This window comes from Leptidea sinapis, chromosome 9 (assembly GCF_905404315.1).
Source record: "Leptidea sinapis chromosome 9, ilLepSina1.1, whole genome shotgun sequence".
Classification (NCBI taxonomy): Eukaryota; Metazoa; Arthropoda; class Insecta; order Lepidoptera; family Pieridae; genus Leptidea; species Leptidea sinapis.
Window position 1 is genome coordinate 272,757 of NC_066273.1, and position 24,516 is coordinate 297,272.

General features: G+C 38.2%; 1 protein-coding gene across 1 annotated transcript; it reads right to left on the reverse strand.

Annotated features, from left to right (window-relative positions):
• Nucleotides 1–709: 709 nt before the first annotated feature.
• On the reverse strand, nucleotides 710–15,686 carry LOC126966068 (gustatory receptor for sugar taste 64a-like). Its single transcript, XM_050809943.1, has 8 exons — nucleotides 15,452–15,686; nucleotides 13,126–13,338; nucleotides 12,294–12,398; nucleotides 11,215–11,396; nucleotides 9,158–9,321; nucleotides 7,223–7,391; nucleotides 2,152–2,241; nucleotides 710–823 (listed from the first exon to the last, which is right to left on the reverse strand). The coding sequence occupies exons 1-8, from the start codon at nucleotides 15,618–15,620 to the stop codon at nucleotides 710–712; spliced, it is 1,206 nt and encodes a 401-aa protein (XP_050665900.1). The 5' UTR covers nucleotides 15,621–15,686.
• Between the last annotated feature and the right edge of the window lie 8,830 nt (nucleotides 15,687–24,516).

Here is a 24,516-nt window from a genome sequence, read left to right on the forward strand (position 1 = left end):
TTAATTAAATAACAGGATGTCTACCAATTAATAATCAAACACACTACATTATTACCACAGTTTCTAATAAAAATGGTAATCATTGCACAAAATAAATTGTACTTCGCTGTTGTATTAAAATTACATGTACCCTCAATAAAACAATAAGTGAGTTGATACCGACATGAATCAACACAGTATTAGAAGCTACTAGATGCGACAAGATGCAGTTATAAGTTGTATATTATTAATATATTTATATATATATTTTTTTTGTGGTGGATTTTATTTATTGATCCTAAAATAGTTTAACTTACTAAGAAGAGTCATGTTATACTTTAAATGTATTACGTTATAATTTCTAACAATTCTTCAGTTTCTCTATAGTCTTTTGTTAGAAACCAGTTTTGAACTTCATGTTTGAGTTTATTTGTGGTCATTTCAAAAATATTTAAATCTTTATTTATTTTATTATATAGAGAATTTGATAAGAAAGGGATTTGTTTATTAGTAAATTTTGTTTTGTTTGATGGTATTTGACATTATGTCGAAGCCTTTTTTGCTTAATTTGTTCGCGTATTGTGGGATATATGGGAGTTCCTTATGTATTAGTTAACAGTATACACTGAGAGACATACGCCATGAGATTGCCTTACTTGAAACTTGCCTACACTTTAGATCAATTCAAAAATCAATCAAAAGCAATGTTTATAAACAATTTATTTTTCCATTAATTATTAACGTCTGTATTATTACTGGTGCTGTTGAGCCACTTGCCATCAATACGATCTGTTCCATCGTACTGTACTAAAACCAGCACATATGTAATAACTGAACTCGCTACCTGCAGACAAAAATGATTTGAGGCTACATCACGACTATTATCCATATTATAATAATTAATAATATATATCTAAAATGCACATACAGGGTGGTTTTTTGAAAAGGGCGGTGATGGCCAAGTCGGAAACTACGAGAATTAGAGAAAAGTCGTGAAAGGAGTCATGCCCTCGACTTATAACCAACAACTGCATATTAAGTTTTTTTAAATTTCTTGAACTATAGATGGAAATCTACCCAAATGAGTTTGCAAAAATATACACCTGTTTTATTATATATTATATTATATTATATACCCTTTTATTATATATTATTACCCGGCCTTTGTCGGAAGACAAGCTGTACCACAGTAAAGACCGTTTGCCGATAGTATTTAGAGGCACTTTTTTTACTTTTTTTTAGTAACTAATGTGTAAAAATTTGTACAGCAATAAAGGCTTTTTTATTTTATTTTATTATATTATATACCAATGGATTCTATTGCTGATAAGGATCAAACTTTGGAAAGATATGTATTACTAAAAATGCAAACCAACCTGCTTTTCATATTATCTCACTTTTACCTAACTAATAAGTTGTTAAAAGTGGTTTCCGTTCACTCCAATGCATAAGTTTATACGTCTCTCTAATGACCTAACTGCATTTTATACCATGACAGGATTTATCCTCGATAGAACATCAACAAAAAGTTTGAATAGGAGGTGAGGTTTCTTCCTTGTAAAAATAATAAAACAAAAAAAAATGGTATTTCCTTTTATTTTTAGTGATACATATCTTTGCAAAGATTGATCCTTATAAGCATCAGAGTCCATTGATCTAATACAAGTAATACAGGTGTATTTTTTTAAAAAAATCATTCGGATCGATTTCCTTTAAAAGCTCAAACAATTTTGAACAGCAAATATTATGCAGTTGCTAGTTTCTTATAAATCGAGGGCATGAGTTTTTTCACGACTTTTCTCGTAGTTTCTGACTTGGCCATCACCACCCTTCTCAAAAAACTACCCTGTATATACATATATCGACCAATGCAGTCGAATTCCACCTGAACTTCTCGCCTCACGCAGCCACTTTGTAGAATCAATTACCAGCTGAAGTTTTCCCGAACTGATAGGACTTATGGACCTGTACGATACCCAACTTAAGGATCGCACCTCTTGGCGCCTAGTGTTACGGATGTCCTATAGGCGGTTGCCTCTCGACTTCCCATTACAAGCTTCTTTTCCTTTTGCGTCCTCTTACATAATAAATATACTATTAAAATAAGTATAGTAATTCTTTAAAACATGATCAGCTAAAAGTGTATTTATATAAGTACGGTTAAAGACATACCTTTAGCAGTACACTTCTAGTTAAGTAAAAGAAGCCCATTCCACTTAATGCGATATAATCTTTCCTAAGCTGTACTTGAAGTCGTTCTATCTGAAAATATAAAAAAATATTTAGTGAATACGTACAAGTACTAAGCGGTCTAAGCAACGTAAAAGGAATAAAACATTACATGTAGAGAAATCAGAGATAATCACAGCATCTGACGGCTCCATCTTCAATCTTAGACAGGCGTAGGTAATGGGGAGGAGAGAATAGTCTAAGTCAGTAGAAAAGACAGAGAGATCATTGAAACTACTAGGAGTTACATTAGATTCTAAATTCCAATGGGGGCCCAATATTGAGAAATTGTCATCTAAATTAAGGTCGGCTTCCTAAGCCGTTTGGAAAATGAGGAAACTATCTGATATAGCAACGGCTAGACTGGTATATTTTGCGAACTTCCACAGTGTTATGTCTTACGGTCTTTTGCTCTGGGTTATGGCAGCCGATATTGATAGCATCTTCATTTTACAGAAGAGAGCTGTTCGCGCTATATACGGTCATGGAAGTCGAGACTCATTACGAAATTTGCTTAAAGAAATAAATATACTTACAGTGCCATAAGAATATATCTATCAAAATTTTACATATACTAGGAAAAATATGCACAAATATGTTAAAAAGTGTACAGAACATAACTTTGATACCAGACATAAACATATAATTGCTTTACCCAGTTTAAGAACCACTAAGGCAAAAAAGTCATTTTTGGGAAATTCTGTTAGATTATTTAATAAGCTTCCCACGACCATAACAGAATTGCCCGACAAAACATTCAAGACTACAAACAAACAAACTAGACTAGTACAAACTGTTTTAATGGGAAAAGGTTACTGTAGTATTAAGGCATATATTGAGGATAAAGAAGTTCGGAGTACCATGTACCATGCATGTCGCGAGTCTTTGCGACCCTGTAGCATCCACTGACGTATTTTTAATTACTTATGTAATTTACTATTTGAAGCTTTTGCGCACTTGTGAACATTTTATAATTATTTACAGATGCTTTTTGTAAGCTTACGTAAATACTTAATATTTTTTTTTATATTCAGAATATAGCTCAGGCGTGATAGTTGGGTAATTAAAGACACCGAATCAATGGACACTCCACCAAACACGTAGCGCACTCATTCGATGCGACCTGATCGCCGCATCGACGTAGAAGTAAGTGACGTTGTCAACTGATATTTAACGTTAGTGACAGTTGTTTTGTTGTGTGAATGCTGTGTATTATTATTATGTGATTATTATTAATATCAGCAAAATTAGCACTCATTCAATCACGCAATTAGTACTCACTTGTTTTTATTATTATTATTTTTTGGGCCTCCAGCTTAGTAGTCGGGGTCACTAACCATTCGGCTATATGGGTCGTCATATAGTGTATACTTTAATAGATTTAACCATAGTTAGTGTTAAAACATAAGTTATGAATAATAATTCAATGTTTAGTGTAGATCAATTATACCATTAAAATAAAAATAAATTAACAATAAAAGGCATTTATTTTCTCGAAACTGATTTTTTATTTATGGAATAGGAGGACAAACGAGCGTACGGGACACCTGTTGTTAAGTGATCACCGCCGCCCACAATCTCTTGCAACACCAGAGGAATCACAGAAGCGTTGCCGGCCCTTAAGGAAGGTGTACGCGCTTTTTTTGAAGGTACCCATGTCGTATCGTCCCGGAAACACCGTACAAGGAAGCTCATTCCACAGCTTTGTAGTACGTGGAAGAAAGCTCCTTGAAAACCGCACTGTGGAGGACCGCCACACATCCAGGTGGTGAGGATGATATCCTAATTTGTGGCGTGTCGTGCGAAGGTGGAATTCGGCAGCAGGAATCACGTTAAACAGCTCTTCGGAACACTCCCCGTGATAAATGCGGTAGAAGACACACAATGAAGCGACATCTCTACGCAACGCCAAGTGATCCAGCCGTTCACAGAGCACTGGGTCCCCGACAATTTGAGCTGCTCTGCGTTGCACGCGGTCAAATGGATCTAGCTGTTACTGGGGTGCGCCAGACCAGAGATGACAGCAATACTCCATGTGTGGCCGGACCTGCAGTATGTGGGCCGTAGTAGTATTTGTAGAGCGCTAGTATGTGGGCCGGCTTGAAGTATTGCCGTGCTCTATTAATGACGCCCAGTTTCTTTGAAGCCAATTTGGCTTCGCCTTCCAGATGACCACGAAATTGGCAATCGCTCGAGATTTCGAGACCCAGTATTCCGGTACTAGGCGAGGCTTTGAGGGAAATGTTGTCGAAGAGCGGTGATACGGCAAATGGGGTTTTTTTAGTGGTAAACGCGCAAACTTGAGTCTTCTGGGGGTTATATTGGATGAGGTTCAACTTACCCCATTCCGCGACCTTCTCGAGAGAGGACTCGATAGAAGACACAAGTTTCTCCCGGCACTGGTCGACGTTTTCCCGAGAGAGACCTGCATGGCCCGTGTATACGGCATCACCAGTGCTGTCGTCTGCATAGCAATGAATGTTGAGGTGTACAACATATCATTGATATGCAGAAGAAACAGCGTGGGAGACAGCACACAGCCTTGGGGCACACCAGCATTCACGGGCTTTGGGTTCGAGCAATATCCGTCGACAACGACCTGTATGCTGCACTCAGTGAGGAAGCTGGAGGTCCACTTGCACAAGCTCTCGGGAAGCCCAAATGATGGAAGTTTGGAGAGGAGCGCCTTGTGCCATATACGATCAAAGGCCTTAGCTATATCCAGGCTAACTGCCAGGCATTCCCCCTTGCTTTCAATAGCCGCAGCCCATCTATGTGTAAGGTATACCAGACGATCACCTGCCGATCGACCATGGCGAAACCCGTATTGTCGGTCGTTGATCAACTGGTGACCCTCTAGGTATACCAAGAGCTGACGGCTCATTGTGCTCTCCATGATTTTGGAGAACAGGGAGGTAAGTAAGCAATAAGCCTGTAGTTTGCCGGATCCGAACTGTCTCCTTTTTTTTGGATCGGATGGACAAGGGCTGACTTCCATGAGTCAGGGACTACGCCTTTAGAATAAGAGTGCCGGAATAAACGCGTTAGCACCGCCGTCAACTCAGGGGCACACGTTCTTAGCACGATTGGAGAAATGCCATCCGGCCCGCTCGACTTCCTGACGTCCAACGAAAACAGAGCTCGCCTAACAGTTTTCTGTCTGAACTGAAGAGCATACTGACACCGCGGGATAGTCGGCCGTGCTTTTCCGTTGTCGTCAAGAGTCGAGTTGGAGGCGAAAAGAGTGCACAAGAGATCGGCTTTCTCTTTTGCCGTATAGGCCAGGGTGTCATTCCTCATGTGCAACGGCGGCATGGACGGCTGGCTGAAGTAACCAAGAGCAGCTTTCGACAACGACCAGAACTTGCGTGTTCCGGTCGGGTAACTGGAAAGCTGCTCACCGATTTTGACGACGTGTTTTGATTTTGCACGGGCGATTTGCCGCTAAAAAAATCTGGAGGCACGGTTGTACCCAGCGCCGCAACCCAAGCTCGATACGCCTGTTTTTTGCAGTCAGATGCTGCTTTAACTGACGCATCGAACCAGGGCTGTGATCTGCCACCGATGGGTACTACAGAGTTTGGTATAAAAATATCCATACCCTGTAGTATCACATCGGCTACTGCAATGGCGCAGGCACTAAGATCATCCGAAGGGAAACAAACCCTGCCCCAAGGGTAGGATGCAAAAAAGGAACGCATCCTATCCCAATCTGCTGACTTGTAGTGCCAAACGCGGCGGGTCGCTGGTGGTCTGCGACGTTGGCGTCGGATAGGCACAACACCCCTGACCAGGCAATGGTCGGACGTTACGAGAGGGGCGTCGATAAAGACCTGGTAACCATCGGGATGTGTAGTCAGCAGAAGATCCAATAATGGAATGATCCAATGGCCACCGGTCCTCGACACTAACCTATGCGAAACATAGCGGCACTAGGCCGCTACTTCACGCCGGTATTTTGTGCGAGTATGGTAATTAACCCGGACGAGTCTGGCCCGATTGTGCTGACGTCAAAAGACGGCAGCGTGACTCTCCCACTTCTACAAAGCCCTTAGTCTTCTCTTACGACACCCGTGGGCCTGGGACTCCCCTATTCCTTTTACGCCCCGGGAAAAGTACAGGGCAAATTCCTAATTCCTTTGATTTTGATTGAAGTGATCAAATACTACTACGACTTCGGGAACAAATGACGCCCTGAGAGAAAAGACCCGGCCCAAAAAAACTTATCCGATAGACTTATGTGTATACTAGCGCATAGACGAACTGACAGCCCGATAATGTGTGATCAATTTGTCAATGTGTGATTTAATATTCAAAATACTAAGAAGTTAATGCCAAGCGTGGCTGACTGTTTAAGACTTGTTAATTAAAATCGGTTTATTACGAACATCTATTTCAAATCGAATGACACATTGGTTCCTATTTTTCAAAGATCGCTGACAGAAGTTGACTAAAAAACCTTTGATGACTAGATTAACAGTCGCATTACAAATTTGCGCAGACAATAATTTCATCCTTCTTTTCTATATGACCATATCAAGATTTTCTTTTCATCATCATCATCAGCCTCAAGGCCTGCACTGCTGGACAAAGGTCTTCCCCAAAGATATCCATGACGATCGGTCCTGCGCTGCCCTCATCCAAAGTATTCCGGCGATCTTGATCAGATTGTCGATCCTTCTTGTAGCGGGCAAACCAACACTGCGTCTTCAGGTACGTGGTGGCGAAGATATTTCTGCCACACCCACCTATCTTTTCATACCATGACTAAATATCAAATATATCGAGTAAAAGAGACGGCTCCCACTAGCGGGAGAGATTTCTGGGCAAACAAACCTTAACATCTTATGTCTCAAGGAGACGAGCGCAATTGTATTGCCGCTCAGAATTATTGGATTTTTCAAGAATCCTGAGCGGCACTACATTGTTATAGGCAGGGTGTATCAATCACCATCAGCTGAACGTCCTGCTCGTCTCGTCCCTTATTGTCGTATAAAAAATATATATACGGAACCTCGATATTATATTGGTATGGAAGACAGTCACACAAATATGTGAGAGCTTTGTTCGAATGCTGATTAACATCTGAAGCAGCCAGCACCACGCAGCTAGATCTGATGCAGATCCAGCAAAGAGATACCAGGTAATATGTCTGCTGTAGGGGTTCACCTGTCACACCGAGACTGAAAACAAACCAGTTACATAATTTATACGTCTAGAATATAGATAGAGTCTATTGCTGTTAGGCAACCTATGCAAATAGGCCAGGTATGTTACTTTAGTGTGCGTGTCAAGTTAAGTCTCACACTCGCGATTTGTATGCCGCTTTGTATTAGTGTGCGTGCATTTCTTAAAATAGAGGTTAACTGTCAACCTCAATTTTTATCGACGTTTTGACAGCTGTTACAGTCTATCTAGACGTATAAACGATCAAGTGCGCAGATTTATTATCATAACTGAGTTTGCAACGATCTAACTTTACTTTATATTTATCATTAGTTGATTTTATATATCTATTAAAAACCCATCAACTTAGCGGAACCAACTTGGAAATATTAAAAGTAAATCATGTTTTTATAAATGTTATATTGTTTAATATAAACATAATGTTTAGTCCTTGCTTCTTCATCATCATTTCATCCGGAAGACGTCCACTGCTAGTCAAAGACCTCCCTCAAAGATCGTCGTGACGATCGACCCTGCGCTGTCCTCATCCAACCTAATTCGGCGATCTTGACCAGATCGTCCATTTTATAGAGTTCTACTAAAACTACGTCGTCGTGGTCGCCATTCGTAGACTTTACTGCCCCAACGACCATCTGTCCGTCGAGCTATGTGCCCTGCCCACTGCCACTTCAGTTTCGCAACCAACTCGGTTATGTGGTGACTTTGGTTCTCCTTCGGATAGCCTCATTTCTGATTCAATCTCGCAGGGAAACTCCGAAAATAGCCCTTTCCATTGCCCTCTCAGTGACAATGAGCTTCTTAGTAATATCTTATGTGATGTGAAATAAAAATATATCTATATCTATGTTATTTATAGAATAAGGATTTTTTTTTTTTCAATTTACTCAATTTTTTGCCACAATATAATATCAGTGAACCGCATTCAAATCGACTTCGATAAAATTTATTTAATTTTTTGGCCCCGTTACACATGCATAAATTGAATGAATAACAAATAACGGGTTTCAATCCGGGAGTGCTTGCAGAAGTGAAAACTTTAACATTAACGTTGTGAATTTTGAATATTTTGCAATGATTAGGGAATAATTTCACATGAATTGCTTTATTTATCAGTATAAACGTACAATATTCATTTATTGCGCTTTCGTACACAAAAATGACTATTGACATAAAAAATTTAACACTTCATAACTTTTATAATTATTTTACTTTAAAAAGTTTATCTCTCAGAAATATAAACTTTCATCCATAATTTCAACGACTGTCTTTCGAATTGTCGATCAAGCCACGTGTCCTAACGCGTGCTCAACTCCGCCAAAGAAGTTTTTACTTCAAAAATATCAATTAAAAATGGATTACATTATAACCCCTATAATAAATATGTTAATATAGCCAGAGTAAGGGTACACAGCACCGTCTCTGCATGTTTATAGACGATGTTGATATTAATATATCAACTGAAGATAACGCTTAACAATCTAATTTGAATCCTATAACCTTTCATTAAAAGTTGATTTTCCATAACTTCAACGACTGTCTTATGAATTTTCGATCAGGGTGTTATGTGTCATGACGCGAGTTTATCATTTTATACCCTTCCCAAGAAAAGTGCTCAACGCCACTTAAGCAGTTTTCACTTCAAAAATAAATTTTTCAATAAAATTTAAATGCACACAATTTAATTTGCGGTACTCATCCAATGGTACAAAATTACTTTACGAAATGATTAGAAATAATGTTATAATTAGTTAAATATACTTACGTGATCCCCAAAAATAGTTGTAGACATATGAAATAAAAATTGAAGAAGTTGGAGAAAAGAATAAGAAGACCAAGGGTTTCATCAACTTTTCTGGCCAGCGTCGCCTGCCTGACGAAGGCTTCTCGTATCTTTCGCCATAAATAAAGCCTTAGTATTTGAATGTCCTATAAAAGATGTGTCGGTGACGCATTGCATTTTTCAATCTAATAAATAACCATGTTTTGAATATCTATCCCAAGTCGCCTCACCAAGATAATACTTATAACGATCAATAATTTAGTTCACATTTCGAATAATAATCTTATATCTTTTATACGAGCAATTCTAGTATAATATGCGGGTTATAGGCGGAAAATAAGGAAAGACACGAGGAGGACGTGGTTATTGATACGCACTGCCCATTGCAATGCAGTGCCGCTCAGGATTCTTGGTAGACCCAAAAATTCTAAGCGGCACTAGAACTGCGCTCGTCGCCTTGAGACATAAGATGTTAAGTCAAATTTTCCTAGTAATTTCACTAGTCACGCCCTTCTGACCAAAACATTTTACATTACTGCTTCACGGCAGAAATAAGCGCCGTTGTGGTACCCATAATCTAGCCGGCATCCTGTGCAAAGGAGCCTCACACTGGTCAAATGCATGAGTTGAGTGCATGCGCAGTACTGTGTTATAACAAATAATATACCTACATGATTAAAAAGAACATAAAATTCTATAATCTACAGTTGATATTGTAATATTTGTAATAACATGAATGGCAATCATTCATTGGTCGCGATGGGTAATCTTAAAGATTATTGTAGTGGACCGTATGAATTAGGTGATAGTGTCTCCTTGTAACAGCAATTAGCATAATGCTGTAAAATACCTAACCTTGATGTAAGTATCCATTGATAACTTTCAACTTGATAGCTCCAGGTGATCCTGAATTTTTGTTTCTGATCATAATAACCTTAATAACGAAGATTCTAGAAATGACATAAATAAGCCGCATTAAACATATCACCTGGCAGGTGACTTAGAGACCACCGTCGAGTAAGTAGTCATTTCATCATCATACATCATTTATCATCAGTAGAATGGCGGACGTGTAACAACACGTAAATATTGTGTATATCTTACTGTGCAAACTCAATAGGTATTTTATTGATATGAAATAAACAACAGCGTACGAATGTTCTTGGGTGATGTTTCCAGGACAACATGAGATGATTCAGATGGGGCAGTGCAGACGACATTTATACCATCTCTGTGCTGCAGAAGAGGGTAAATCGTGCTATTTATAACCTAGGTCCTAAAAATCATTAAGGGATTTTTTTAAAGAAATAAACATTTTTGATAAAGTTTTGTATGTTTATAAGCACATTAAGGAATTTGATAGAAACTGCGACAATCACAATTTTAACACAAGGAACAAACATAAACTTGTTATGCCTTCTACTCGGTTAAGTCGAGTTAGTATGTCCATTATTGGGCGATGTATGTTATGCTTTTACAACATGATCCCAGAAAATGTACAAAACAAATGTGTTACGAATTTGAATTTAAAAGAATGTGTGTGGTAAAAGTTATTATAACATAAATGATTTTCTTAATATGACTTGATACCACAGACTGGGAATAGAGCAAAATGTATATTGTACGATATTACATTGTAATCCACATTTTTATAAAAAAAGCCTGCTGTGTTTCTTCTCAGGTCTGAAGCACACTATTTCGAATGGGTGGTATTTTTGACGTTCAATAAGTGAATTTAAACTCAAATTGAAAAAATAAATTTGAATTGGATATTCTTTCAAGACAGATTGAACACCTGCCTAAAATGTCTTAAATAACCCACCACTTCTGGATGAACCCTATAGTGTGATCCCTTTTATGTTCTATGAAAGTATGGTATGTTGTGATCACTTACCATCAGAGGTGACCCTTGCTAGTTTGGCTAATTTCATTTAAAGGGCAGACAGATGGACCACAAAGTCAACTAACCTTCCCTGTTTCCTTTTACAGTTACGACGGCCTGTTAATAAACAATTATTATAATGGCTATTACACTATACCTGATCCGTTTTTTTTTCTTTTTGCCTTGAAATTAACATTGCTATGCAAATATTGAGTCTGTAGTACCTCGACGTCAAACCCATGCTTGTCAATACTATAACCAGGTCTTGAAAATTCCATAGTATCGTTGCCAAGTTACTAATAAAGAACACCGCAACACCAAAAGCTGGATGATACTCTTCTGTTTTTGGACAAAGTTTTCATTTAATTATCCAAATATATATTTCATATGTTAACGTGCCATCTAAGAAAGGTCAACAATTTATCGTGACACAAATTCAAGCTGGTCCAAATTTTATTGCCCATTAAGGCACTGATCCCGCTTCATTCTCGTATCATCATTATCATCAGCTGGAAGACGTCCACTGCTGGATAAAGGCCTCCCCCAGAAATTTCCACGACGATCGGTCCTACGCTGCCCTCATCCAACGTATTCCGGCGATTTTGACCAGATCGTCAGTCCATTTGTGGGGGGCCTACCAACACTACTACATACTCGTATAATGGAATATTATTCTTCTTGCTAGTTTGGTTCAATTCAACCATTTAATGGCGTACAACACAGAGCCGCTCGAATAGTTGGGGCTTCAGTATTCAATCACTTGGCGCTGAGTAGAGACTTATTGCTGGTTGAAACTTGGTTCTGGTGTCAACACTACACCAACTTAACTATTATCCCTATCATCATGATATTATGTGCCATACCTCACCTGAACGATTTTGAAAACCCTTTTAAACTTTTGAATAAAACATATATGGTATTTCCAGTACCATATGACATGGGTATGTTAAAAGAGTGCGTATACCTTCTTAAAAGGCCGGAGCATACGGAAGACTCCTCTGGTTCTGCAAGATCCTGGTAGAGATGATCACTACCCATCAGATAACCAGTACGCTCGTGTTCCATAAAAAAATAAATAGAACAAAATTGTATATTCTAGTTAGTCTATTTCCATTGCAATCTGTTGTTGTTGATATGACTACTTACTGTTATATTTTAGAATTTTTAATAAATGACATAATATTTTTTTCTAATAATACTATTTTAACTAGGAATATAAAAACAATAGGTACTTACTTTCTAGGAATAAAAATCCGTGAGATTTTAATATATATGTTCGCAGAAGGTCGGGATTTTGAAATTCATCATTTATTGCCGCTAAAATACTCAAAACATGTTCACCTTAAATGTAAAAAAAAGGTGTAAGATTTAGGAAGTAGTTATTTACTATTCTGAGTGATTAAGACATTTTATACTGCTCCTATTCAGAAAATTTACGGAGTTTTTAGCAAAATTTACGGAGAGCGTCCTCTTCTTTTATGGTATGTGTAGCTTTTGGTGTTAATTTTGAAATTAAGTTATTTGTTAAAATGTGGTTATATGTGTGTATTAAGTACTCGCGTTAGTCAAAGATTTTTTTTTTAAAAGCTTTCATAATGGAAAGTGAAATAGTAACGCATGCGTTAAGAGATATGTTGCAAATCCTTATCTAATGACAGTTGTCTCCTGCGCCGCTTAATAATATAACCAAATTACCAACGTGCAACACAGTTCGCATGCAAATCGCAATCTACGCTTAATATAATAAGTAAATTGAGACTTCATCAGTGATCAACGATCTAATGGCCTCACGTTAAGTTCTCGGTGTAACGCAATCCAAAAATTCTTTTCCTATACACGCCGAGAGGAAGTAACACGCACCTTAGCACCGTTCCTAAAGGATTAGCGGGGGCTGCCAGCTGCAGACCATCGTGCCTCAGAATTCCAGGTATGTCAGCCTATTATTTAGCCATAACTGATTTTGCAATTTTATAATATCTTATGTTTTTCTACGCACGCGCTAATACAGTGACAATGACTGTTAACACACATAATATAATTTAGACTAGATATCAACTACACTACATACCTAATCCTCCAATCATGATAAAAGCAGTCACCACTAACAAACGTCTTCGCAGCGTCACGTCCGGAGGTACATATTTAATGCTCAACGTCCATTCTGTCGCGGCCCAAGTCTTAGACAATTGACTCCAAGACTGCGCTAATCTCCAGCAAAGTATTTGTGATATAACAGACATGGCGTAAAACATTGCACCGGCCAAGCGAGCTGTCACACTTCCTGAAAGACACCATCATCAGGCGGAAGACGTCCACTGCTGGACAAAGGCCTCCCCCAAACATTTCCACGACGATCGGTCCTGTGCGGCTTTTATCCAAAGTATTCCGGGGATCTTGACCAGATCGTCGGTCCATCTTGTGGCCTACCAACACTGCGATTTCCGGTACGTGGTCGCCATTCGAAGACTTTTATGCCCCACCGGCCATTTGTCCGTCGAACTACCGTGCTCTGCCCATTGCCACTTCAGATTCGCAATCATTTGGGCTATGTCGTGACTTTGGTTCTCCTACGGATCTGCACATTTCTGATTCAATCTCGCCGGGAAGCTCCTAGCATAGCCCTCACCATTGCCCTCTCATTGGGCCCATAGTTAGCGACCACGTGTTTCAAGACACAATTCAAGATTATCTGATTATTGCAGAAAGAATAAATTAACATTAAGCCTACATAAATGTAATTCTATCAACTTTTCAAAAAAAAAATGCATTATTAATTATAATTATTCTCTTTGTAATGTTACATTGAGTAAAGTTTTATCTGTTAGGGACCTAGGAGTTATCTTGGATAATAAATTACACTTAAATCTTCATATTGACTAAAATTGTTAACACTGCTTTCAAAATGTATGGATTTATCATGATGATGATGTTCCAATGATGTCCCAATTAGAATATGCCGTTCCTATTTGGCACCCTCTTTATAAAAAGTATTACGAAATGATAGAAAATGTCCGACGTAAATTCTTAAGATCCATGAGTTACAGATGCTATGGCAATTACAATATGTCGTACGCAGATTTGATAGATAAGTATAAACTACTATCCCTTCAATCAAGGCGCAAACTTCTTCAATGTATGTTTCTGCACGGCATTATACATAACAAATTTGATTGTACAGAATTGACCAACAAATTAAATTATGTAATTCCTAGAACAGCCCATATCCGAGGACTGTGTAATCGTAAACTTTTTGCAACTGGTAAATTTCGTACTAATGAAGGAATAAGATCACCTCTGCATCAATTAGTTGACAATTACAACAAAGAATTCGTTAGTGTTGATATTTTCCATTTATCCGAGAGCCAGTTCAAGTGCCTAATTAAAAAAAATACTGGATAATATTTCATTTCTTTTAAATACCTACTGAACATCATAAGTACTTTAGGTTAATATCATTGTATACATAGTCATAATTTAGTGTAGATTTGTGCAGATAATTATTTCTTTTGTTTTCCTTTTTGTGTTTATTAATTGTTTGATTTTTATAAATTTAATTTACTCCAACTAACCATAATATTAAGAACATTGTTTATTTATCTTTAGTTTGAATTAGTATTGTATAGACATTTCTTTTTGTACCTAACATTGAATACCTCAAAGTTTTTCATAGTAAGATGTGGATAGCGTATCTGACTACAATTTTATTAGACTTAATTGTTATTTCTTTATGTATCTACTTTGTAAGTTGTAGTTGTTTGCTTTTCCTAATAAATAAATAAAAAAAAATCTTGTTAAATTACAAAAGAGATCGTGCTATAAACATTCACATACAATAAACAATTAGACTCACCCTCACGCTAAAAAAAATGTCTAAAGCAACACTCTGCCTACGCGTCTATTAGGCAGAGTTTGCGTTCAGTTGTGTTTCGACTTTGCAACGGATATTTAAATTTCAAGAATGAGTCACGCCAGTCATGCATAGAGTAGAGAAAGGGCTTAAAAGCCACGCCAACCACGTACACTGACATGAGTGAAAACGAGAGAGAAAGCTACGTCCGTGGTGTGTAGCGCGCGGGAGCAGCCTTTCTGTAAACCTATATTTAAAGTGTAACGTTACTTAATATGACGCTCTCGTGTAACGTCAAATCTGACGCTTAGCACGTATAGAGTGACCGCGTGGCGAGTGGCCTGAAAGTTTTATTTTAAAGTTTAATGATAAAATTTTCTTTTTTACTATGCTAATTAGTAATGTCAAACATTCGAATTTCTTCACAACTATATAACCTGTCTCTTTTTATAATTTGTATTGTTAAATTTAATTTAATTAATGTTTATTGTGAGCACAATTATAGTGTAGTGATTGTTTAGCAAGATATGACTGATAATCAACTCACTCTGTTTCGAAGTGTCAACTGCCCAGCCAGCCAGAGCTCTGATGACCTTCCTGATAGCGCCAATCTCCACAGACACCATAAGAAAAATGACGCAGCAAGCCCAAAGCTTCCAGAAAGCACTGGTATTTGGTATGCCAATCCAACGAGATGCATGGAACACCTTTTCCATGAATTGCAAAAAAATCTATAAAATATTATTATATTTAAAAAGATTTTTTAATAAATATTTTATAATTAATAATCTATACTATTATTATAAGGAGAGATTTCATTGTTTGTTTGTTTGCATTTAATCCTGGCTCCGAAATTTATGAGAAGCTCGTAGTTTCCTACTAGATCGAATCAGAAATGACGAGATCCGTAGAAGAACCAAAGTTACTGATTTAGCCCAAATGATTGCGAAACTGAAGTAGCAAACGGCTGCGGACGGATCGTCGTGTAGATCTTTTGGGAAGGCCGTAGGCTCCAAAACTACTGAACCGATTTGACAAATTGTTTTAGTGTTAGGAAAGTAACACTACCCCCAGGTGACATAGGCTATATTATTATATTTAAAAAAAATACCTTACTAAGACTCAAATAATATAACCCAAGGTATAAAATTTTTACCCAAAATATTATTTACATCACGTGCGCTACTTAAGCTATTAATGATAGAATAAAATAATGTTTAAAAATAATGTAATAAAATAACTTTGCAGAATACACCATATTTTACATTTCGGTATAGCAGTGGTAATAGAAGTCGCGGGATATCAGTTCGTTATATATTAAAACAGTATTAAACGTTTTTTAATAATTCTTTTGAATTCCGCAACGCACTTCTTTTGTACATTTTCTAGGTACATGTCTATTTTTGGGCGATGTACATTCGCCCAAGAATAGACATACTAACTCGACTTAACTAAACTTAGAGGAGTACAGTAAATCATTTCTGAGGCTATTTTTGTAAATGTGGAATATTTCTGGAGGTATATATTGAATAATTTTATACAAATCGCGTAGCTACTATTTAAATCATAATACTATGAAAATAACTAAAGTCCCGCTGAAACTATGATTGGTAGTCGAAATCAGACATCGACGAGGTTAAAATTAATAAAACAAAATCATATTCATAAAAGTGGAAACTGACAGGCGTCAGGCTGGCTGTTTGATTCACTGACTGAGAGGTCAACCTTTAGTGGCTTAAGAAACTGTTAACGACAAAAATTTCGTCATTAATCACATTCTTAACCATTATACTGTTGCGTAGCAACGCTGCAACGTAAATGACGAGAGTGTCAAACTTCAAGACACTGTTAATTTCAACAGCTCCGTCAGCAATACTTGTAGCTCAGCGGAAAAGTGTTTACTTCAGACGCTGTAGACCCGGGTTGGAAACACCTACCAGTGTATGGAATTTTTTGGGTTTTTGTAAAGTTAATGGAAATTTCTAGTAAGTTCAAGAGCAAATCGAACAGAAAAAAAGGGATGGAAAATGTGTTAAAAGAATTTTCTAGTACAATTTAAATTTAAAGATGGAATGGGAGAATCATTTTAAAAATAGAACAGATCCGAGGGTATATAAGCCGTACTAAGCGTGGCCTACGGCAGTTCTAGTTCTGACTCGAAAGTGTAAAGAAGAAGAAGAGGAAAGGAAGAAGTAGTGGAAAAGTGCTCCAAGAAGAAGAAGATAGAAGAGACCTAGTGTTCGTTGCGGTGTGACGCGTTGAAGGTACCGCCGCCCACAAGAGGAACTGCGGCAGACCGGCGAAGTGCAAGTTCAGAAAAAGTGAACGCAAATAAAGACTCGTTCCTATAAGCGGAGTATTATTTCCAATTCCTGACCCACTCCCGTGTCAATTGGTGTCAGAAGTGGGATTGGAAAGATGCCATTAGTGCCCAGGAACGAGAAGGGAGTGACCACGCGAGCGGGTGCAGCTGCAGCGGCAGAGGTCGAGTCACTAGAGGCATCCGGCTCTGGACTCAGTGCGACCGTGTCAGCACCGCAGGCTCCTGCCGTAGACATCAGCGCGCTCATGCAGCAGATGGCCGCCATGATGCAAGAGCAAGCGCGTCGACAGGAGGAGCAGCTGCGGGGCTTGCAAGAGGAACAAGCACGCCGACAGGAGGAGCAGTTGCGGCGCTTGCAAGAGGAACAAGCGCGCCGACAGGAGGAGCAAGCGCGCCGACAGGAGGAGCAAGCGCGCCGACAAGAGGAGCAAGCGCGCCGACAGGAGGAGCAGCTGCGGGGCTTGCAAGAGGAACAAGCGCACCGACAGGAGGAGCAAGTGCGCTGACAGGAAGAGCAAGCACTCCGACAGGAGGAGCAGCTGCGGGCCTTGCAGGAAGAGCAAGCACGTCGACAGGAGGAGCAGCTGCGAGCCTTGCAAGAAGAGCAGGCACGTCGACAGGAGGAGCAGCTGCAATTTGCATGAAGGCCTCTCCAAGGAAATTTTATCCGTGGTGCAGAAAAACTCCGCCCGGATTGACGCTGTAGAAAAGGAGATCGCCCGAATTGACACTGTAGATAAGGAGATCGCCCGGATTGACACTGTGGAAAGGAAGATGGGGGAGATGGAAGCAACCATTCATCAGCTCAATAGGAAGGTCGTGAGTGGGGGGTCCTTCAGCCAACTCAGGGGTCACCTGCGCAATCACATCGACCAGAAGTTTGAAAGTACCCCCCTACGACGGCAAGTGTTACTGGGCCGCCTTTAAGCTACAATTAGAGACGGTCAGAAGAGCAAGTGGTTGGAGTGACCAAGAAGCACACTCTGCCCTCACACTAGCGCTCCGTGACGAAGCACTTTCCGTATTGGAAGCACTCGGCGCTGGAAAGGAGGAAGTAACCTACACGGACCTTCTTGACGCGTTGGAGGCACGTTTTGGCGATAGACACCTTGAGCATGTGTATCGGGCGCAATTTAAGGACCGCAGTCAAAGGGCCAACGAAACTCTGCAGCAGTTGTCCGTGGAAGCTGAGAAGCTAGTGCGTAAAGCATATCAGTCGTTGCCAGCTGCAATAGAAGAAATGTTGCTTCAAGTGTTCATCGATGGAATACGGGACGCCGAAGTAAGAGCAGGCGTACGATTGAGTCATCATACTTGCTTGAAGAAAGCGGTGGCTCATGCGTTGGAAGTAGAAACGGTGCGCCACAATTCACGGGCAATTGTACCAGCAGATTCCAGCCGAATGCGAGAATACAACTGAACAAATCAAGATCAAGAAGTTGTAATTGCATACTTTAACAAATCTTTATCGAAGCCCGAGAGAAACTACTGTGTAACTCGTAGGGAGTTACTTGCCGTGGTGAAGACATAACAACATTTTAAAAAGTACTTGTTGGGTCGCAAATTCCTCGTAAGGACTGATCATGCCGCCTTGAAGTGGTTACTAGAATTCAAGAATCCGGAAGGACAAGTGGCCAGATTGATTGAGCAACTTCAAGAGTATGACGTCGAAATTGAACATCAAGGAGGAAAAACTCATGGAAACGCAGATGCTTTATCTAGAAGACCTTGTCCGACGGAATGCAAACATTGCATTCGTCAGGAGGAAAAAAGAAAATCCAATAATCAGACTGATCAGAACAGATTCGATCGATGAGAACTGGAGCAACGATGCAATGAGGAGAGCTCAGGAAAATGAAATTGCTCGGGTTGCTCTGCCGAAAATGAGAAACCCCGAAGGGAAGGATTGCCATCTGCAACTGGTCGTTCCCAGGGAAAAGGTGAATGAGGTCCTGAGAGCTTATCACGATAATTCTTCAGGTGGACATTTGGGAATAAAAAGAACTCTCACAAAAATTAAAGAACGATTTTACTGGTTGCATTGCCGTGATGATGTGGAAGACTGGTGTCGTAAATGCAAGAGTTGTTCATCTGTCAAAGGACCTCAGACCCGGAGCAGAGGAGCTATGAAGTTGTATAATGTTGGGGCTCCGTGGGAGAGAGTAGCTCTGGATATAACCGGACCGTTTCCAGTCACCAAAGCTGGAAACCGTTACATAATGGTGGTGATGGACTATTTCACGAAGTGGCCGGAACATCCACAGTCGGACGGGATGGTGGAGAGGTTTAACCAAACATTGGAGCGGCATCTGGCAAAAGTAGTCGACAGTCATCAAGATAACTGGGATGAGTACATTCCACTGTATCTAATGTCGTATAGATCCGCAATACACCAGACGACTACGGTGACTCCTGCGTACGCCAATTTTGGAAGGGAATTGAAATTGCCAGCTGATTTACTCTCAGGCTGTCCACCAGATACTCCGAAAAGTATAACAGAATATGTGGATGAGTTACGGAACAAGATGGTTGACATCTACGAGGAAATTAGAACAACTGGGCTTAAGGCAAGTGAACGGATGAAGACCCACTACGATTGAAGAGCTAAAAGTCCTAGTTTTCAAGAGGGAACCCTGATTTGGTTATACAATCCCGTAAGGCGAAAGGGGAAGTCTCCGAAACTCCAACCAAGTTGGGAGGGACCATACAAAGTTATCACAAGGATAAATGATGTAACGCTCAGGATCCAGCGTACCCCTCGAAGTCCCCTGAAAATCGTACATGTTGATCGGGTGGCTAAGTAGGTACTACGGAAGCAACGATGATCGGGACGATCATGTCTTAGGGGGGGGGGGGGGGCAGTGTTGCCTAGCAACGCTGCAACGTAAATGACGAGAGTGTCAAACTTCAAGACATTGTTAATTTCAACAGCTCCGTCAGCAATACTCGTAGCTCAGCGGAAAAGTGTTTACTTTAGACGCTGTAGACCCGGGTCCGATACCAGTGTATGGAATTTTTTGGGTTTTTGTAAAGTTAATGGAAATCTCTAGTAAGTTCAGGATCAAATCGAACAGAAAAAAAGGGAAGGAAAATGTGTAATCAGGATAAAAATAGTTAAAAGAATTTTCTAGTACAATTTAAATTTAAAGATGGAATGGGAGAATCATTTTAAAAATAGAAAAGATCCGAGGGTATATAAGCAGTACTAAGCGTGGCCTACGGCAGTTCTAGTTCTGACTCGAAGGTGTAAAGAAGAATAGAAGGAACAGAAGAAGTAGTGGATTTGTTCCAAGAAGAAGAAGATAGAAGAGACCTAGTGTTCGGTGCGGTGTGACGCGTTGAAGGTACCGCCCATAAGAGGAACAGCGGCAGACCGGCGAAGTGCAAGTTCGGAAAAGTGAACGGAAAGACTCGTTCCTATAAGCGGAGTGTTATTTCCAATCCCTAACCCACTCCCGTGTCAATACCATCAAAATAAAAATCGTGTGCAACAGTTGCAAGCGATTCAGAACTGTGATGAAAATAAAGAACGCCATCTAGCGAAATTTTGAGGAAACTTCAAAAAATTAAATGGTTGGTCTAGAAATTTCTTTACCTGAAATTTCTTCCAAGAAAACACGTTGGTTCATACAAACATGCAAGCCCTTAATCTCCTTAGCGGTTGAATTTTCAAAAATTCTTGAATTAGGTAAGTACCTAATTCAAGGAATAGTTGTCCAAATTTAGTGTTTCTAGACTTCTTAGTTTCAGTTGTGCATTGATCGATTAGTCAGTCAGTTTCTGCTTTTATACACTATGGATTTTGTATACATGAATTAATAGATACATACTATGTATTAATACATACTATTTATCGCATTTGCTGTCGATACACGAAAAATTTACTTTTAATTTTGAGCAAATATAATCGCATTGTAGAATTGGGTCACCGGGTCAATGACTCAATGAACTTGAATCTTTGAACTTCAAAAAGCGATGTTGCCGTCCCGCGCGCTTCAAGTTCAAAGTCGCTGGTTGTTCATCGGACAGATTAAAAATGATGGTGCCGGCTGTTTGCTTCTCGCTTTTGCTACATATTGTGGTGACTTCAAAAGCCGAAATTGTGCATCGCTCCAGAGGTCAATGTACGTTGTCTGTACAGAGAGTTTAGTCTTTCTACATTTATTTAAATATTTATTTTGTTTGAAAATTTCACTTTTTCAATTTACAACTTTCAATTAAATAATTATTTTTGCGTTACTTCTATGCACTAGTATTACTTATATTCAATATGCAATCCATAATGTATATATAGATAATAATTAAATAGAACTTACATCATGCTGTGGTTGATCAGCTAACAATAATTCATTACCGTGTCTGAACATTACTTCAGTCTCTATTGCACTCTATCAAATGAATAATAATTTGCGAGCTTATTAAAAAGTATTACAATAACGTACGTACTACTGAACTACTAATTTCAATTTTCTAATATTTGTGCAAATTTATATAAATGCTTAGCTTTTAAATGTTTGTAATACAAAATATTAAGGCTTTTCACACAGGCTAGAAAGCGGTATGAGTCCACATATTCAGTTGTTTAAATTTACAATTTATACATGCAAGATTTGCAATCGTCTTTTAATAATTTACAAAAAAAAACTTGACACAATTTTTTGAAAACCAATCTTATAGCTATATTTACAATACCATGATTACATTTTATTTACTTTATTTTATTCAGATTTTGTACTATTCTTAAAAATAAAGTGAATGAAGTCATATTTTATATAAGCTAATTACAATAATCGTAACTAGAATTAGATTAATTAATTACATTGTAAAAAAATACGCAATTATTCTTATACTTTTTAGTGCACATTATATCTATTGTTGTTTTTGTAGCCGGTTGTTTTTTTGTTAAAAAAATTTATTTTATGATTTTTAGTGAATTTGAAGTACACTGTGTAGATATACTAAATTTTTCAATGCAGCAATGAACGTAAGTGCTATTTGATTACAGACAGTGTTCCGTTACTTTGTCATGGATTCCGTAATCAGAACCTAACCAAACTAACTTTGAAGTATATCCTTTCCAATAAAAAGTCTCTTCGAAGTCGGTAAAAAATAGGTTTAACACAGTGAGTTTACTTTTTTTACGCTTTCTTGTACTCTATCTTTTTTTTACGACAAAAAGGGACGAGACGAGCAGGACGCTCAGCTCATGGTAATTGATACGCCCTGCCCATAACAATGCAGTGCTGCTCAGGACTCTTGAGATATGAAAAAAAAAATAATGACACCACAATTGCTCTCGTCACCTAGACATAACATGTTTAGTCTCAATTGGCCAGTAATTTCACTAGCTACGACACTCTTCAGACCGAAACACAATAATGTTTACATATTACTGCTTCACGACAGAAATAGGCGCCGTTGTGGTACCCATAATCTAGCCTGCATCCTGTGCAAAGGAGCCTCCCACTGGTGAGTACTAGAAGTACAACCACTCCATCGAGAATTTTAGAGGTTTTCAGGTAACGCATTATCACTGAATATATTCAGATCAAATATGAACTTTTAAGTAACAATATAGTCTTATTCTGTTTATACTATTTTCAAAATGGTACAATACATTATTTTTTGATTGAATCAACGAAAAATTTCAGGAATCAGATACATCTATTTAACTTGTGTTTCGAAACGTTAACGCAAATATTTCAACTGCTATGTGTACGCACCTTAATATGAGATACACAACTGAAATACTGTCCCAAATCACGCGATTCACCGTTTAGCAATAATATATTATTGGAATAAACATTAATTTACATGATAACGCCAATCGATATTTCTTAGCTTATATATAATATATCACTTAATTTTCAAAGTTTATTTTCATTGACCATTCCACTAGCACTTCATACTGAAATATAATAATTTCTATATTATTTGTTATGTTTAAAGTTATATCCCTGGCATCTGGGATCAATTAATAAAATTTTTGATTCCAAATTAGACCCCTGACTAATTCCAGAACGCGTTGTATAAGGATTAGATACTAACTCACCATATTTAACAAATTGTTCTCTTTGAGATAGGTAGCTTGCAAAAAGCTTTAAGCCTTTTGGCGAGAAACCCATGATCCCCAATTTGTGAATCATGACGGCGCTATCAACCCGATCGAACGCCTTCTGGAAGTATAAGTAGATGACGTCCACTTGGTTGCCTTGTTCTAATTCCCATGATATAAGATCCACAAGGTTGAGAAGGTTTGAGCTTACTGATCGTCGTGGGAGAAACCCGTGGGTACCTTCAAAAAAAGAACACCTTGTTTAAGGACCAGCAACGCTCCTGTGATTCCATTGGTGTTGCAAAAGAATATAGGCATCGGTGATCACTTAAGAACAGCTGACCCGTACGCTCATTTATCCTCCATTTCCAATTTTAATGAACATTACAAATATTATTTTATCTTTCACATGTATTTCTGTTCTTAACGTTAAATTCTATGTTAATAATTATATGCATCAACGGTAAGATCAAATTTTAAAAGAAAGATGAAAAAAAAATACACAAATCAGAAAAAGGGAAGATGTGCACCTTTTAAAGCAATATATATAGAAGCAACTTTAATTAAAAAAAGCCAAGTCACTGATTATCTGGATACGATCACTCAGAGTTAAGGATGATTATTTACATTACAGTTTTTGGGATAAAAAATTTGATGGCCAACTATACCAAAATAAGCAACTTAACTACAAGTTAACACTATTATTATTTGTAACGAATATTCTATTTGTTTTTCTGGTTTAATAATATGGGATAAAAGTACTTTATTATCTATAAAATATTTCAAATTATTTACATATGACTTAATAATTAAAAACGCTATTTATATAAATAAAAATAAAATAAAACGTAAATAATCCAACAAAATTAATTAATTACAAATAGAAAATATCATTAAGATCGCTATCGGCAGGTAAGGTGCCCATGAAGCTGGCAACGTTAAAAGTACTTAATTTACATTGTTAAATGGTAAAACTTTCATCTTTTATTATTATTTATCGCAATTATTAACATAGAATTTAACGTTAAGAACAGAAATACATGTGAAAGATAAAATAATATTTGTAATGTTCATTAAAATATTGTTATATATGTATAAATATATGTTGAGCTTCTGAAATGTTAAACGATGTATCCACAATGGACTATTACATCCAAACCATCAAATGTGAAAACCCATATTCACGCCATAAAACTTTATAGCTAATAAATTTGAAGTATTGAAAGCCATAACT